Below are 14,506 nucleotides of genomic sequence, written 5' to 3' on the forward strand. Positions count from 1 at the left end.
AGATGGTTACCTACCAAGGTTGAATATTACACGCATCGATGGGCGTCACAGCTAAGAAGCCCGAAAAGGATGTTCCATCAATAAATTGTGCAACATGTGTTTCTTGTATGTGTGAGTAAGCATTAAGGGCATAAATATGACAAATTCAGAACAAATGCAGAAAATTTGATTTAGATTAGGCAGTGTAGCAATTCAATGAGAGATTAGGAATATTTCAGGATCTGAGTGAAAAACAAGACACTCATCGACTAGAGTGCAACGCATCCACCAGTTAGAACAGACTTATATTAGTCTGCTAGCTCGACCAATTATGCTACGTCCCTCAAGCTAAATTAAACCATGCGAAAAAAAAATGATTGAAAATGTATGTATCGATTTCATTTACTGCCCTTTCATCGACAGAGTAACCTACTTTGCGCCAAAAGAGGTATAATAGATGGTGGCACGGGTTTTTTTGGAGTTCAAACTCTTGCGGTGTCCTCTTATATTTTCACATTCCAAAAATGAGAAACTGGGGCTTGCAACGAAAGCAAGTTCAGGATAAGGATGTGAAGCAAATTGTCAAGGAAAAATTGGCTTTTTTCGACGCTCGAAGGGCCCTTAATTTGGCATGATATGTCCATACTTTTCATTTTTGTGGATCATGACTCCGCAAACGCCCACGTATATTACACGTTCCCCTGTTTTATCTTTTCATTTTTCAAAATCTCTTTCCACCAACCAATCCCATTTCAACATATCACCTACCTTGTATATATGTCCACCTCATAATTATAATATATATATATATATATATATATATATATATATATATATATATATATATATATATATATGTATATATATATAGTTGTTGTGGCTATTTCTTTTGTAATAAACGATTGAGAAAAAAAAGATAAATGAATATTTTTATTGTTTAATATTAATCTACACATTTTTTGTTTGTTTTTCTCTCAACGGTCTATTGAATGAGTAATTTGAGTAGCATAATTACCATTCACTTCATTTTTATCTCTTAGTGTTTAATCACAACCACTGATGCAATGTATTCAACGGTGATGATTGGATGGAACCTAAGATGGTTTTTAACTTCTATATAAATAAATAAATAAGTATATATATATATATATATATATATATAATTCTCTGTTCTCTACTGTGTGGCCCTCCCCTTGAAGCGAAGAGGTGTAAAAAAGCAGGTAGCTGTCATACTTAGAATTAAGTAGAAGGTTCTTTAGGTGGTCTCATAGTGGTGTTCCATGTGCCTTGAATTATTAACGTACTATCTCCAATAAGTATAACTGCGTTCCAATATTCAGTACCTGCCACTCCCAACTCTATATAGCGGCCTTCTATCTCCTAAATCCTTCCCCTTTTTCCCACTCCTTAAGCAAGAGCAAGAAGGAAGGCTTGCCCTGCGATTTACCGCCATTCCTGATGGGAGAAGCACAGCAGGTGTGGCTTCTTCTCCTTGATTCGTTTTGCATTTATTTTGTGCTCGATGTTATGGGCATGGATTTTTTTTTCTGTTATAGTGTTAGCATTTCTTGTTTTGAGTGGCTTCACAGTTTTTTTCCTTCTTTTGCAGGAGGAGAAGAAGGCTGAGGCACCACAGCCGGAAGCGCCACAGCCGGAGGCTAAAGCTGAAGAGAAGAAAGAAGAGAAAGCTGAAGAAAAGAAGGAAGAAGAGCAGAAATCGGAAGAAAAGAAGGAAGATGAGAAGAAAGAAGAGGAAAAGCCTCCTGCTCCCGTGGTCCTGTTCGTCGACATGCATTGCATTGGCTGTGCCAAAAAGGTGGAGAGGACCCTCCTCAAAGTCAGAGGTTTCTCTCCCTCTTTCTCTTTCTCTCTCTGTTTTTTTTTTTTTTAATCTGTCTTCCTGCATTATTAACCTTTAAGTTGTTTTCTACATTTAGGCGTGGAAGATGTTAAGATAGACATGGTAGCAAACCAGGTCACAGTGAAGGGCATGGTAGATCCTCAAGCACTCTGCACCAGAATACAGAGGAAGACCAAAAGAAGAGCCAGTGTCATATCTCCGATAATACCGACAAAGGAAGGGGAGGACGCCAAATCTGAGGTGGTAAATGCACAGGTTAGTATATAAAACAAAACTCTTCAATACTGATTCACGTGAGAATCTTACTAATTCCGATCATAATGTAGCAAATGTTTCTTGTAAATTTAACCATTATTGGCCGTATTGTTTTTCTTTATGGCAGGCCAGCGGGATGAGCACCGTGGTGCTCAACGTAAACATGCACTGCGAGGCTTGTGCTCTTCAACTTCAGAAAAAGATCCTGCAAATGAGGGGTATATATCTGTGCCATGCACTTCTTCTTGGTTATTACAGAGAGAGAGAGAGAGAGAGAGAGATATGGGCAAGAAATTAATCCTCCTCTCGATTGACACCTCTGCTCCGATCTTATCAGCATTTCCACTTTTACCGGAATGCGATCCTGCTGTAATCTTTTTAAGATGTTTTCACTATTTCTTCCTTTCCAGTCCACCACACACATAAACTTTCTGTTGAAGAAAAAGACTTCGACATCTGGCTTAATTAAAAGCGGTTAATAGCGTGATGAACTTCCTAACTTTCTCAAACCCGCATCTTGTGATACTTACTAGTCACGGATGTCCCTGTTAAGTGAAACCAAAGCATAGGAAGTAGTTTGGTTGATGAGGCAACATTTTGTCTTTTCTCTCCAAAATAAACTGTACCCATTTCACCAAAAGATTGGTTCAAATCTTATTCACGACTTTAACTTGCAACCCATTTCCAAAAGCTACTGTCCACCACCATCACCACTTTCTACTTTCACCAAAACTGTACACCTTTTATGACAACTTTCTTTAAACGAATTTGTCCAAGCAAACAAGTGGGCATCACTAACAGCCATGCAATTTGATTCACTAAGCGACAATATTAATTGAAATCACTTACACAATCATCTCTAACTCAAATTATCTTATTAATTAAAATCAGGAGTGCAAGCTGCAGAGACAGATCTCGCCAGCAGCAAGGTAACCGTGACAGGAACTATGGACGCCAACAAGCTTGTTGAGTACGTGTATAGACGCACAAGAAAGCAGGCCAACATCGTGCCACCGCCTAAAACAGAGGAAGAAAAGAAGGAAGAGCCGGCAGCGGAGGCACCAAAGGCCGAAGAAAAGAAGGAAGAGAAGGCAGAAGCAGCAGAAGAGAAGAAGGAGGAAGAGAAGAAAGAGGAAGAGAAGAAGGAAGAGGAAGGGAAGAAGGAAGAAGAAGGCAAGGGCGAGGAGGAAGGCAAGCTGCAGGTTTTACAAGAGGAGGACGCCATGAAGAAGATGGTTTTCTATCCGCCCATCTACGTGATCGAACGGGTGTACGCTCCCCAGATCTTCAGCGACGAGAATCCCAATGCATGCTGCATCTCGTAGAGAATTTTCATCGTAAACAAGAGAAGAAAAAAAAAAGAATGCAAGAGAATTTTATGTGGCATGGACCATGCTGGCATGCTTGTACGCATGCACTGTCAGCGTATCATATCCCACCATCACATCATATCACATTCCATGTTATTATATTATTGTCAAATAACCAAAAAAATACAAAAAAAAAAGAAAAAGAAAAATGAATGTGATGCGAATGATGGTGAATATTGTAAGTAAGAGTTACATGAGTATTTACTGTACCCGCCTTGTCCCTTGTTTATCTGTAAAGGAAAGATTTTTGAGAATCTCCAGAGAGATCAGAGTGGGGGCTTCACGTGGTGGGGACCGCTCCGCTGCAATCCCAGTCAGCAAATGACAAGAATGCGTGGTGTGGGCCCGTTCTGACGTGTCACGTCTCCATTCCCTTGTCGCTTAGGCGAAAGTTTTAACCGCAAGGTGGGCCCGGCTTTGGCACCGACGCTTACCGACTGTTCTAGCTGATTCAACGGTGACGATTTACACGTGGGACTGAGATGGACGTTCGGCACTTTTTCTGAAAGGTGTAATAAAGCAATCTCCCCCTTTGTTCTCTTCTCTTCCGGCCATATTTTAAAAGGACAAAAGAAAGCGAAGAAAAAGACGGTGTCTTTTATTGGTTGCCAACCCTCAAAGTTTTAGGGCAGAGGGAAGGACCGTAGGGTATCTTTGTTCTCCAAGCAAAGTAGACGAAGGGAATGTAGACTCTAAGGAGTTGCCTTCGTTGGTATCAGCTTTTTGTTTCACATGGCTCATGAAAGCCACAAATTTTTGTAGTGGAATACACTCAACTTTGGAGGGTAGAATGAAGCTACGACTAGTGGAAAAAAAGTTGAAGTTCATGAAGTTTGCCCATGGATTTTATATTGAGCCCTCCATACTTTTATTTAAAAAGGGACTCTCCCATACCTAGGTCTCACATGAAATTCAGTGCACGTTTTGGTTAGATATTCTAGGCCGAATGCTACGCAGGAAGGAACGATCCTAAACAGTTAAATACCTACTGAGACAGTCGCGTCTGGATCGAATTTGGTATAGCTAAAAATGACAAAACCAGATTTTAACTTGTTTGGTCTCTAAAGTTGAATAATTAAGATCAACTGCTTTTGTTTCAGGGCAGTTGCAAAGTTAGAAATTTTTTGCTGTTTCGAGGTGCGGGTAGGGAGAAGGGTGAAGGATGGGGTTGGAGATACAGCGGAGAGGCCAAAGCCCCTCCTAATTTTTCGTCGTTGTTTTTGGGCTTTCAGACTACTTTGGGACCTGAGTGAGCGGGACACCCATCAATTAAGTATCGTGTACCTAACTTTTACAATTTAGAAGAATAGTACATACAACATTTGAACTAACGACCTACCTTTAACCGTCCTACCAGACGACCAGCCACACTATGCACCTCGGATGCAACAATTTGGTAGAAAGGACTTGAGGTTTCACATGTGTAGTGCATGTCTTGTATGGCTGGACTGAAGCTGAGGTCCGCCTTTGCTGCTGGTGATGGATTTCACCCATTGAAATCATGTTGGTCACTAGGGAGGTGTTGGGAGAATCTTTATTGACAAAGAAAAGGAAAATGATTCAGGACACCACATGTAGACCACACAATTTCCCTTTTTATCTCTCAAGATACCTAACAAGTTGTTTACAATGTACTCATAGCCAAGTGAGTAGGGCTGTTCAACAAGTCGGAGCCAACTCGAGCTCGACTCGAACTCACTCGATAAACTTGACGCGAACTCTGAGTCGAGCTCGAGTTGAGTTCGAATTCCTTTCAAGACAAATGAGCCGAGTTCGAGCTGGCTCAACTCGGCTTGAACTCGCTCATTAACAACCCTACAAATGAGTAGCACTATCCATAAACGAGTTCCTCTCTCCCAAGGCATGCCCATGTAGTAGCTATTAGGCACCATATATTTGGGATTCCTTAACAAGGACTCTATCTCTCTCTCTCATATTCACACACACACATATATATACACACACTAATGTGCTTGATCTCATCAAAACATTGAAATTAGGCGTACTTAAGGGAGAAGGGGGAGTAGTATGGGAATGGGCAACTTTTTGGAAAGTTCTCTTATTGCATCCTCTAGTCTCTATTTTACCTTTTTCATATGTTTCATATAGAATATAAATTTGAATGCATACATGCTCATCATATGTTTGCTATTAAATGTAGGTATAAGCAAAACAGACAAAATATGTCATTAATTGTCGGTGCTGAAGATTAGATTGAGTAACCAGATCTCCTCCACGCGTTCTGCACAGCCAAAATAAAGGGCTTCCTTTTATCCCTAAATGGATCTTAAAGAAACATTGTCTTCTTGAACGATGGAGTAAGAATGTAAAGAAACATCTCAGATTTCCACACAAGCGCTTGTCGTCGTTTCATGGTGCACGACGCTTCATATATTTGGAGTGTGACAAAGGCATGTGACCTTGCTTGTATTGCAGGGCGAAGGTGTTGGCTGTCGGTTGGACAGTCATGGTTCGATTTTTGTGATCGATTCAGTGCCCAAGCCAAAGCTCAGTTCATCAGTTTAAACTCCAGAAAGCACAATAATATAATTTTGCCATTGCTTTTAGATATATACATCAAAGCCTGATTATTCTTTTGGACTAAGCGTTCAAAAGTTTTCATTCTTCTCTCTCTCTCTCTCTCTACAAACTATTGTAATGAATTTGTCTATGAAAACGGACAATCCTGATGATTTTCTTAAGAGAAAAAACATGCATTTACGCCAAAATCACATGATGTAGTCTTGTCTCTATTGCTGAAATATGTATTTGAAAAATATACCAAATATAAATGTCGATCGACTTGACATGATTTCCATTCTGCTTTAAATTGAAAAATATACGCAGATCATGCATGAACAGTGTGACAAAAGAATACTGGATTTTAGTTTGTGAGAAATTTAAAATTTATAGAGCAAGAGAAAGAGATGGAGAGAGAGAGAGAGAGAGAGGGCCTGCATGGCCTGTCTTTTAGTTGGTGTCTCGATTGTCATAAGGAGCATTTCATCCACTGGCCGTCCTGCATGATGAGCCATCCGTCCATCCGTCGCCTTTCTCGCTCTCTCTTTTTCTCAGAGGAGGCATGAGTGGAGTTGCGCCTTATGGGCATGTCGCTCTTTCTCCATGCAGCCCGTCAATCCCCTCTCCTCCACTCATCTGCTCGATTCTCCATATCGTACGGCCCCCTTTCTATGTACTCTGCACAAATGTTTCTGAACAGTAAATATATATTATGTTTGTCCTTTTTATTTCTTCGTCCGACTTTCAAAGTTTTATGTTTTCCAGACTTTATCTCAAGAATAAATTAAAAAACTATGAATTTAAAATGTCTCGTGTGACATTTATGTTTCTAGACTACATGACGTATTTTGTGCATAGACTCAAGATCGTTTGTGTAAATTTTTATATGTTTACTGATTGCGCAGTAATGTTTGCAACCAAAATTTTTAAATTTTTTCGTTCGTCGTATATGTTATTCACAAAATTCTTTGATTAAAGTAAAATTCAAGAATTGATGTTTTTCTCTTCCTTTTGGCGTTGTTCTTTTCTTAACAATTATTTGATGTAGCCGGAATGAAACACATAGATAAAGAATTTCTAAAAGTAAACTGCCTTGGTTTATTGTTCGGAAGAAAACGGCGATCTTTTGGAGTGTCAAGTATGAACCAGGGGAGTGGTGGGACCTTGCTCCTCTGAGCTTATGGAGAAGAGATTGGGTTTAGCGACACTTGGACCATCGTCAGCTTTGGCATGTGCTTAAGCAGACCTGGTTTGCCCTTGTGGGCTCCAAAGGTGCGGCCGAGCCGAGCTCACCGTAGCTGCTGTTTTTTGGACGGTTCGTATATGCCGACAACCGCATCAGATATCAGAGCTGTTCGATTCAGTTTCCAGCAGAAAAGAATAACAAAATAGTTGCTTAACATATTCCAAATGGAGAAAAGCAAATTTTGTTTCGAATTCTTTGAGCGTCAATTCTTTGTGTAGATCAAAAGGACTCTTTGAGCGTCAATTCTATTCTTTGTGTAGATAAAAAGGACGGTCATTGATGCTTAAGTTAAAAGTATAAGTTGAAGCATGGTAGAGGCAATACCTTGAGATACCAAAAGTAGGTCTTGTATCGTAAAGAGATGAAAAAGTAGGGTGGAGATTTCCACTTTGAACGAGGCAATGTGTCTTCCTAATTAACCAATAAAATAAGAAAAGCCAAAAAAATGATTATTTATCCGATATAAGAATTGATGAATCACGTAAAGCAGAATTTTCGCTTAATTTCAATCAAAGGAATTGGTGTTGATTTTTTTTTTAAAAAAAAAAAATTTCGATTAGTTCATACTTAATGCAGCTACAAGGTAGCCTCACAAAAATGGTAGTCAGTAGCCCTTCTCAATTCATCATATTTGTGTTTGAAATGGGATGCTCTTTGGCAGGGAAAACATGAGTTACTGAAGCCATTGCAGCTTGAGCGCCTTGTCACTCAAACGACGTTCTCCCTCTGTCGTCGTTCGAGTGCCATAGAAAAGACTTTTAGTCATGAGGCGCCACTTTTTCTCCTTTCAATCAAGGTCTCTCAGTTACTCCAGGACGTCACACCTAATTTATTAGATAACATTAGGATATTATCATTTTACTGGAATTTTTGTTTCATCTTTCATGTTACCATGTTTGACTCCCGGTAACTTTTGTTTCAGGTATTTTAGTTCCATGTTGAACTTTGCGTGGAACTAAAATATCACATGCAATCCAACCACAAATCCTGGACTCCTGGTCTTATATAAATTTACCTGTCTAAAGCACCAATATACCTCCCGAAGCACTCGCTGCCATCTATGCAGAAAAAATTAAACCCCAAATCCAGTCGTGGGTTCTTCTAGTCATTTGTATTGCTAAAGAAAAATTGATAAAATCTAGAGACTTGAAAGAACTGCAACCAAAATTTTAGTCCAACATTGTATTTTAAATTGTGCTGAGATTTAAAACCTGAAGGTGCCTATGCAAAAATAAGGCTATTAACTTGTAAGACCATTGGAGAAGCATGCAAGGATCTGCAACCAAATTTAAGAGGCCGTTTGGCTAATGGCATAGTTACATATCTTCTATTCTATGAACCTTCTTGTTCATGGAACCGTATGTTTGAAAGCTAAACAACCCCCAAAATCAATTAACAGCCTGCAACTTCTAAGAGGACGACAAGTTTACAACTTAATACACAGCGGTCTTCCTCCACACCTTTCTGAATCTGAGGACAAATCCAATAAAATCCGTTGATGCAAGTCTTGTAAACATGCTGAATGAACCAAGATTAGTATCTTCAAGCTTGTCATGTTTTTTCATATAGAACTGAGCCAAAATTATCTCCAGCCCTTCCACTGGTAGAACTAAGGATCTCTAGTAAACGGCGGAATTCGGTATACTACCCAACACGCCGGATTGTGTATGTAATTGGTGAAGCAGATTTAGAGGACATATACATTGCATAGTTTACAATGTTAGGGTGCACAGTAACCACCCAAGAAAAACTTGCTATATCTCTATCATTATGAGTTAAAAAACCAAACAAGGTAATCAATGTGGTTTCGACGACTCCCATCTATTGTTCACGTACAATTCAGCTAATGCAGTATGCAGAGCCGCACCGATGGGAAGAACCCCTTCATCAAGAAAGAAATATGGGGAGTGCAAATGGTGAACAGAGCCTGATGCTTCATTTCTGATACCAATGTTCAGCATTACACCGGGGATGAACTGCTGATAGAAGGAGAAGTCGTCACTGGCCAAAATTTTCTGCCCAAGCTTCACATTTTCTGCACCAAGCAAGAGTACTCCAACGCTCTGAACATGACGGTGCAGATCATGGTCGTTTACAACAGCAGGGTAGAGAGTGTACCCTCCCGCGGTCATACTTATGGTCGCATGGCACCTGTGAGCGGCAGCCTGTGTCTCAATTACCTGCAACTCAGATACTTTCACATCAATATTGCCAGTTCTTACCGCCTCAGAAATTAACTACTTGTTTTAAAATAATTTAAATAAATCAGAATCAGTTTTTCTTAGATAACTGTGTATATAATTCACTATTACAATGTTCAGGTATCAAATGCACATTTGAGAACCATGGCTTACATAAAACACGCTTTCTTTTAAACCAAAACCAACATTCTCTGACTTTCTAAAAGTTTGTTTTTCCAGTTTCTTGATCAGCTTTTAGATAGAGACAGATTCATGCAAATCCAGTACGATTAAGGTTCACGCCAGGTCTTAGAAACCTTTCTCTTTAAGCTACAATTTCTTGTTTCTCACAGCATTCGGAATTTCACACTGGTCTCCCAGTATCCATGATGGGATCTGCATTCATGTCAATGACTTTTATAAGTTTGAAAATTGACATTAGTTAGAACGGCCTAACTTGTAGCAGAAGAAAACACAAAGATAATACATGGAAAAACGAGAAATTTAATAAAGTATTGACTATTAAGAATTCGCACCTCGGTGACTCTTTTCCTGAGTTGGTATAGCCCCTGGGTGGAGAGACTTCGAATGGTTCCTCCAAATGTCATAGTTGAAGGGATGACATTATGTGCCTCACCACCTTTCACAAAAGTTACAGAGAGCACCTTCATTAAAAAACCATTTCACCGAAACATCAGCTGTCTTTGTTAGATTAGAAGCTGAACAAATCAAAATAAATGATAATCTGCCAAACAGTGAGCTAAGTTACATGTGATCGAAGCAAAACTCGGCAAATTACCACGTGACTTGATCTAACTAAGAACGTCATTACTGATCACGCTGTGCCCACATAAGCTGCATAGGGTCAGCATGAAACCTAACATGCCACAGCAGCAACACAAAGAATCCAGGATATATAATAAAGCCAAATTAATGTGCACACGGAACAACATATCCATGAAATGGGTGGTAGCTAGGTTCCGTTCGATTGGCCGGAAGATCTTAACATGACTTGAATTGTAATAGCTTGAGATTTGAAATAAGCAGAGTGACACATGATGGTTTCATCTCCAATTGGAACCTAATGCATCTATGACAATGTACTGACTCTTCTATAAATGGCTTCAGACATTATTAAATGAGCACAATGAACAGGTTTACTAGTCTATGGCGTTTAGCTTAAGTGGATGATAGCATGACCAAGAGTCAACATTGAAGAAGAATTTTACGTTACGTTCTTGAGACTAAGAACACCATCTGTTCATTAGTTGAAAACTACCATCAAGCTTTCGCATCTGGGCAACCTTCTTGAGATTAATTCCTATCCTTATGAACAAGATCATGATAAACTGCACTACCATATGAACTGTGCATGGAAAACACCATACGTCAAAGGTACAGTTATTGGCGGCATCCCGCCTGGCCACCGGCAACCCATCTCAACATAACGTAGTGTTGTTGATATAGAATGCCATCTCCATCCTTTAACCACCAAGATCAATAACAAGATGAAACAGGACAGGAACTCTTGAAGAACACAGAAAACATGGATGAAGGTTTTACATGTACGTACCTGACTACCAAACGGATCCGTTTCACGAGAAATGAGGTGCTGCAGAGCCAAAATTGCAAATGCAGTAGCAATGACGGGATCCCTGCTCAAGTGGGGAACCGTTGCATGGCCACCTTCCCCTTTAATCTCAGCTTGAAAACCACAAGCAGCAGCCATGGACTCTCCCGGCGTTGACGCGATCGTCCCCGTCGGCATCCTCGGATCCACATGCATCCCGAAAATCGCCTCGGCGTCCCCGAGGGCGCCATCTTCCACCATGCGAAGCGCGCCCTCCCCACCTTCTTCTGCTGGCTGAAACAGCAGCCTCACCGTCCCCTTGACCAGAGAAGAGAAGGCAAAATCCATTTTTCAGGAACAAGAAAACGAAAGAACGTGGTTTGAGTAAAAGCTAGCAGCCAGGAAACTCCAACGACGAGTTGGGAGATTTGGGGCATGGATTAAAAACGAATAGAATCGTGAACACAAGGGGGAGGTCAGGATCGACCTTGAGACGATCTCGCCGTTCGTTGAGCAGCTTCGCGGCGCCAAGAAGCATGGCCGTGTGCGCGTCGTGGCCGCAGGCGTGCATCTTCCCTTCCACTCGGCTCTTGTGCTCCCACTCCACCATTTCCTGAGGAAGACAAAGAATTCAATCATACAATTCACTGCATTCATGAGGTTGGGGAATCGTTCCGTTCATCTTTTTCGGATCAACAGAGACCAGTCGAGAGAACACGGCATCTCGTGTCGCTCTTTAGGAAACCCAACGAATCAAAGACAAGTTGCGCAGATGCCGCTTGTTCAGAAAAGGAAAAACAAGCTTGGAGCCACCACAATAGAAAGAAGCCACAATGGTCGAAAGCTCAGGCTGACAGTATCTTGTCCACCATGAAATTAAAAGCTCAGGTTGGTGGGAAACTTTAAGGCTTGTCCTGGGAACTTATCAACTTCCATGATCCTCAACCTCTTACAAGAACTGTTCCTTTTTCCTACTAAACATATATATCGTGACTGTAATTTGGTTTTGGATAGTAACTAACAAGCGGTAAATGTCGGACAGCAAGTAAGAAAATGAAAGGAAGGGTTTACATATAATCATTTAAGATTTGAAAATTATTACAACTGCACGAGTTTATTAAGTAATGTTCTATCAAAATAGGCAGAAAATGTTAAATATACTTAAAAGAGATTATTCTATCCTTAGTAAAAATATTATTTAAAGAGAAAATTCATAAACTACAATCTTTCAGGTTGGTTTCTCAGTATTCTGTTCCTCTCCATGCCCTTTGTCCTTCCAAGATAATATTATACTTCAATACAAAAGAGAAAGGGGAAAATTGTGTGGAGCCTGAAAAGAGGAATTGCTTATTCTGTTTTCTCTTTTTGCCAAAGCATTTTTATTTAATGTAAAAGTCTTTCAAACATATTTTAACATTTTCATGGAGTATGGCGTATACTGTTTTTAATATGTCTTAATATTTTTCATCAAGGCGATGATAGTTTTATAAATATAAAAGTTATTTGTAACTTTGTATAAACATGTTCACAGCTAAACGGCTTTTCGTAAACATGTTACCTATCGAATGAACAACTTTTCTAGATCCACTTAGTTTCATCATGTTTGTTACTTTATTTATCCACGAGTCTCAAAACCAGAAACTTAGTTTATATCCTTCTCAAATCCTCCATTACGTGACTCCAAGTGCATGAACCATTACGAGGCATCTTCTCATCCTCGGCTTGCTGGCAAACGTGCCGTCGGGATTCCAACATTCCACTCTCCGAAATTTTATTCATTTCCGAGAAAAATCTGGAGATCGAGATTCGCAACCACGCGCGGCAAACACTGAGGAATGAATTTTATCTTTTATAAATTCGCAGAGAAGGGAAAAGAAATCCCGGGCTGGTGGTTCGAGCCGCAGCCTTTCCCTACATTCCATGTGAACAGTCCACTTCACGCGTCTCCCCAAGAGAAACTTTTTTCCGCCAAAAAGTCGCGCACAGCAGCCTTTCTCAGGAGAAAAGCGAGCTCCTTTCTCGAGAAAAAGTTTTCCCATCCATCACTTTCCAATTCTTTTCCACTGAAACGAGCTGCGTCCGTATGCCAGAAGAGAGAGAGAGAGCGAGAGGGAGAGATTACCTGCAGGGGAAGAGCATCGATGTCCGCCCGGAGAGCGACGACGGGGGGCTCGCCGGAACCGATGAGGGCGACGACGCCGGTCGTCGCCAGCGGGTATTCATACGGGACGCCGATGCGGTCGAGCTCCTCCCGGATGAGCGCGCTCGTGTTGTGCTCCTCGTATCGCGTCTCGGGGTTCTCGTGGAGCCGTCTCCTGAGGGCCACCAGCCACCCGCTCTCCATGAAGGCCGAGCTCATCAGCTCCCTCGAGTAGGAGGAAGAGTCTCCGCGGGGGAAGGCATCGGACTCCGCCGGAAAGAGCACGGTACCGGCAGAAACCAGAGACGCGAAGAGGACGACGGCAACGAGGAAGAGGAAAGAAGAGGGCGCCATGTAACGAAAAAGGCCGCCGCGGGTTCGTTTCTTTACGTAGGAACGAGAAGCGGTCCAAATATAGAGGCGTTAACGGGTCGGGTCCCCTTCTATCTTTCAGGTCCGAACCGTGCTCATAAATTTAAGGAAATCTCATGGAGGTGACATTCTTTTTCTACTAATGTCAGAAAGCCCAGCATTGCCATTTTTAATGTCAAATGGTAATTTCCTTCCTTATGAAAGGTTTGAAATGTCAAGAGTCATGGCATCACTTCTTCCTATGAGAGCTCAGAATCACTTCAGCTTAAAGCCAAAGGGGACGAAAAGTTGCAATGAGTGTGGACCAGAGCTGTTTTACGAGGGGGCGTGTATCAAAATATTCAGCAAGATGAGGTAGCCCTTCGAATTACGAGCAAAAGAGAGGTCCTGGTTTCTTTGTTTTGTTTATTTTAAATTGCAGTTGTTGGTGAGGTCGATAACCTGACGAGACGAATCTTGTGGTCAGGTTTGAACTGAGATATGGGGAAATTTTAATTGAGAGAAAAGTTGCTTGAAAGGGACTTCACCTGTGGAGCTCCCGCAAACACCTTTATTCCAACCTACGCCTACTACTCTATCTTATTCACCTCCTAAGCTTCCAACTCAGCCTACTCTATCTTATTTGAGCATTATGTATGAAATATTTGTTTAAAAATAAATTTTGATTCGAATCGGTGTGTCTAACTGAATATTTATCTATATCTGAATTTGATTTCTTACTTGACTATTAAATTTTTTTTCTATATCTAATTTTTTTGAAACCCGATATATTATCATCCCAACACATAGCGCCCTAAAGCCCCCGATTGTTGTTTTGACTTTGGAAATTGCTGGGCCCAACTTTTTCTTAGCGGTTCCTTCGAATACATGTCTAAATGTTTATTAAATGAAAGTTTTGGAGTTGCGAAGCTTTGAAAATTGAAATCGGCGATGAAAAAGAACAACTCTAACACGCGATAAGCTTTTAGTTTTAGGCCTCGATGATCGTGTGGAAATGAACCCATGAAATGCAT

General features: G+C 40.8%; 2 protein-coding genes across 2 annotated transcripts; one reads left to right on the forward strand and one right to left on the reverse strand.

Moving 5' to 3' along the window:
• Nucleotides 1-1,299: 1,299 nt before the first annotated feature.
• LOC116261705 (heavy metal-associated isoprenylated plant protein 9) lies at nt 1,300-3,694 on the forward strand. The gene is made up of 5 exons (XM_031640512.2): nt 1,300-1,455; nt 1,589-1,823; nt 1,917-2,095; nt 2,223-2,313; nt 2,987-3,694. Exons 1-5 carry the CDS (start codon nt 1,438-1,440, stop codon nt 3,418-3,420), a joined length of 957 nt encoding a protein of 318 aa, XP_031496372.1. The 5' UTR covers nt 1,300-1,437; the 3' UTR covers nt 3,421-3,694.
• Nucleotides 3,695-8,508: 4,814 nt separating this feature from the next.
• LOC116261953 (IAA-amino acid hydrolase ILR1-like 5) lies at nt 8,509-13,503 on the reverse strand. Its single transcript, XM_031640909.2, has 5 exons — nt 13,104-13,503; nt 11,469-11,594; nt 10,985-11,299; nt 9,948-10,076; nt 8,509-9,411 (listed from the first exon to the last, which is right to left on the reverse strand). The coding sequence occupies exons 1-5, from the start codon at nt 13,473-13,475 to the stop codon at nt 9,028-9,030; spliced, it is 1,326 nt and encodes a 441-aa protein (XP_031496769.1). The 5' UTR covers nt 13,476-13,503; the 3' UTR covers nt 8,509-9,027.
• Nucleotides 13,504-14,506: the final 1,003 nt, after the last annotated feature.

Source organism: Nymphaea colorata, chromosome 10 (genome assembly GCF_008831285.2).
Source record: "Nymphaea colorata isolate Beijing-Zhang1983 chromosome 10, ASM883128v2, whole genome shotgun sequence".
Classification (NCBI taxonomy): Eukaryota; Viridiplantae; Streptophyta; class Magnoliopsida; order Nymphaeales; family Nymphaeaceae; genus Nymphaea; species Nymphaea colorata.

Excerpts from the sequence above, each read along its gene's own strand:
- LOC116261953 (XM_031640909.2), bottom strand. The coding sequence starts at position 13,475 with ATGGCGCCCTCTTCTTTCCTCTTCCTCGTTGCCGTCGTCCTCTTCGCG. Across the intron at positions 11,595-13,103 it reads TCGATGCTCTTCCCCTGCAG|GAAATGGTGGAGTGGGAGCA; the intron begins GTAATCTCTCCC and ends TGTCTTCCTCAG. Across the intron at positions 11,300-11,468 it reads AACGGCGAGATCGTCTCAAG|GGGACGGTGAGGCTGCTGTT; the intron begins GTCGATCCTGAC and ends TCTCTGGTCAAG.
- LOC116261705 (XM_031640512.2), top strand. Across the intron at positions 1,824-1,916 it reads GACCCTCCTCAAAGTCAGAG|GCGTGGAAGATGTTAAGATA; the intron begins GTTTCTCTCCCT and ends TTCTACATTTAG. Across the intron at positions 2,314-2,986 it reads AAAGATCCTGCAAATGAGGG|GAGTGCAAGCTGCAGAGACA; the intron begins GTATATATCTGT and ends AATTAAAATCAG.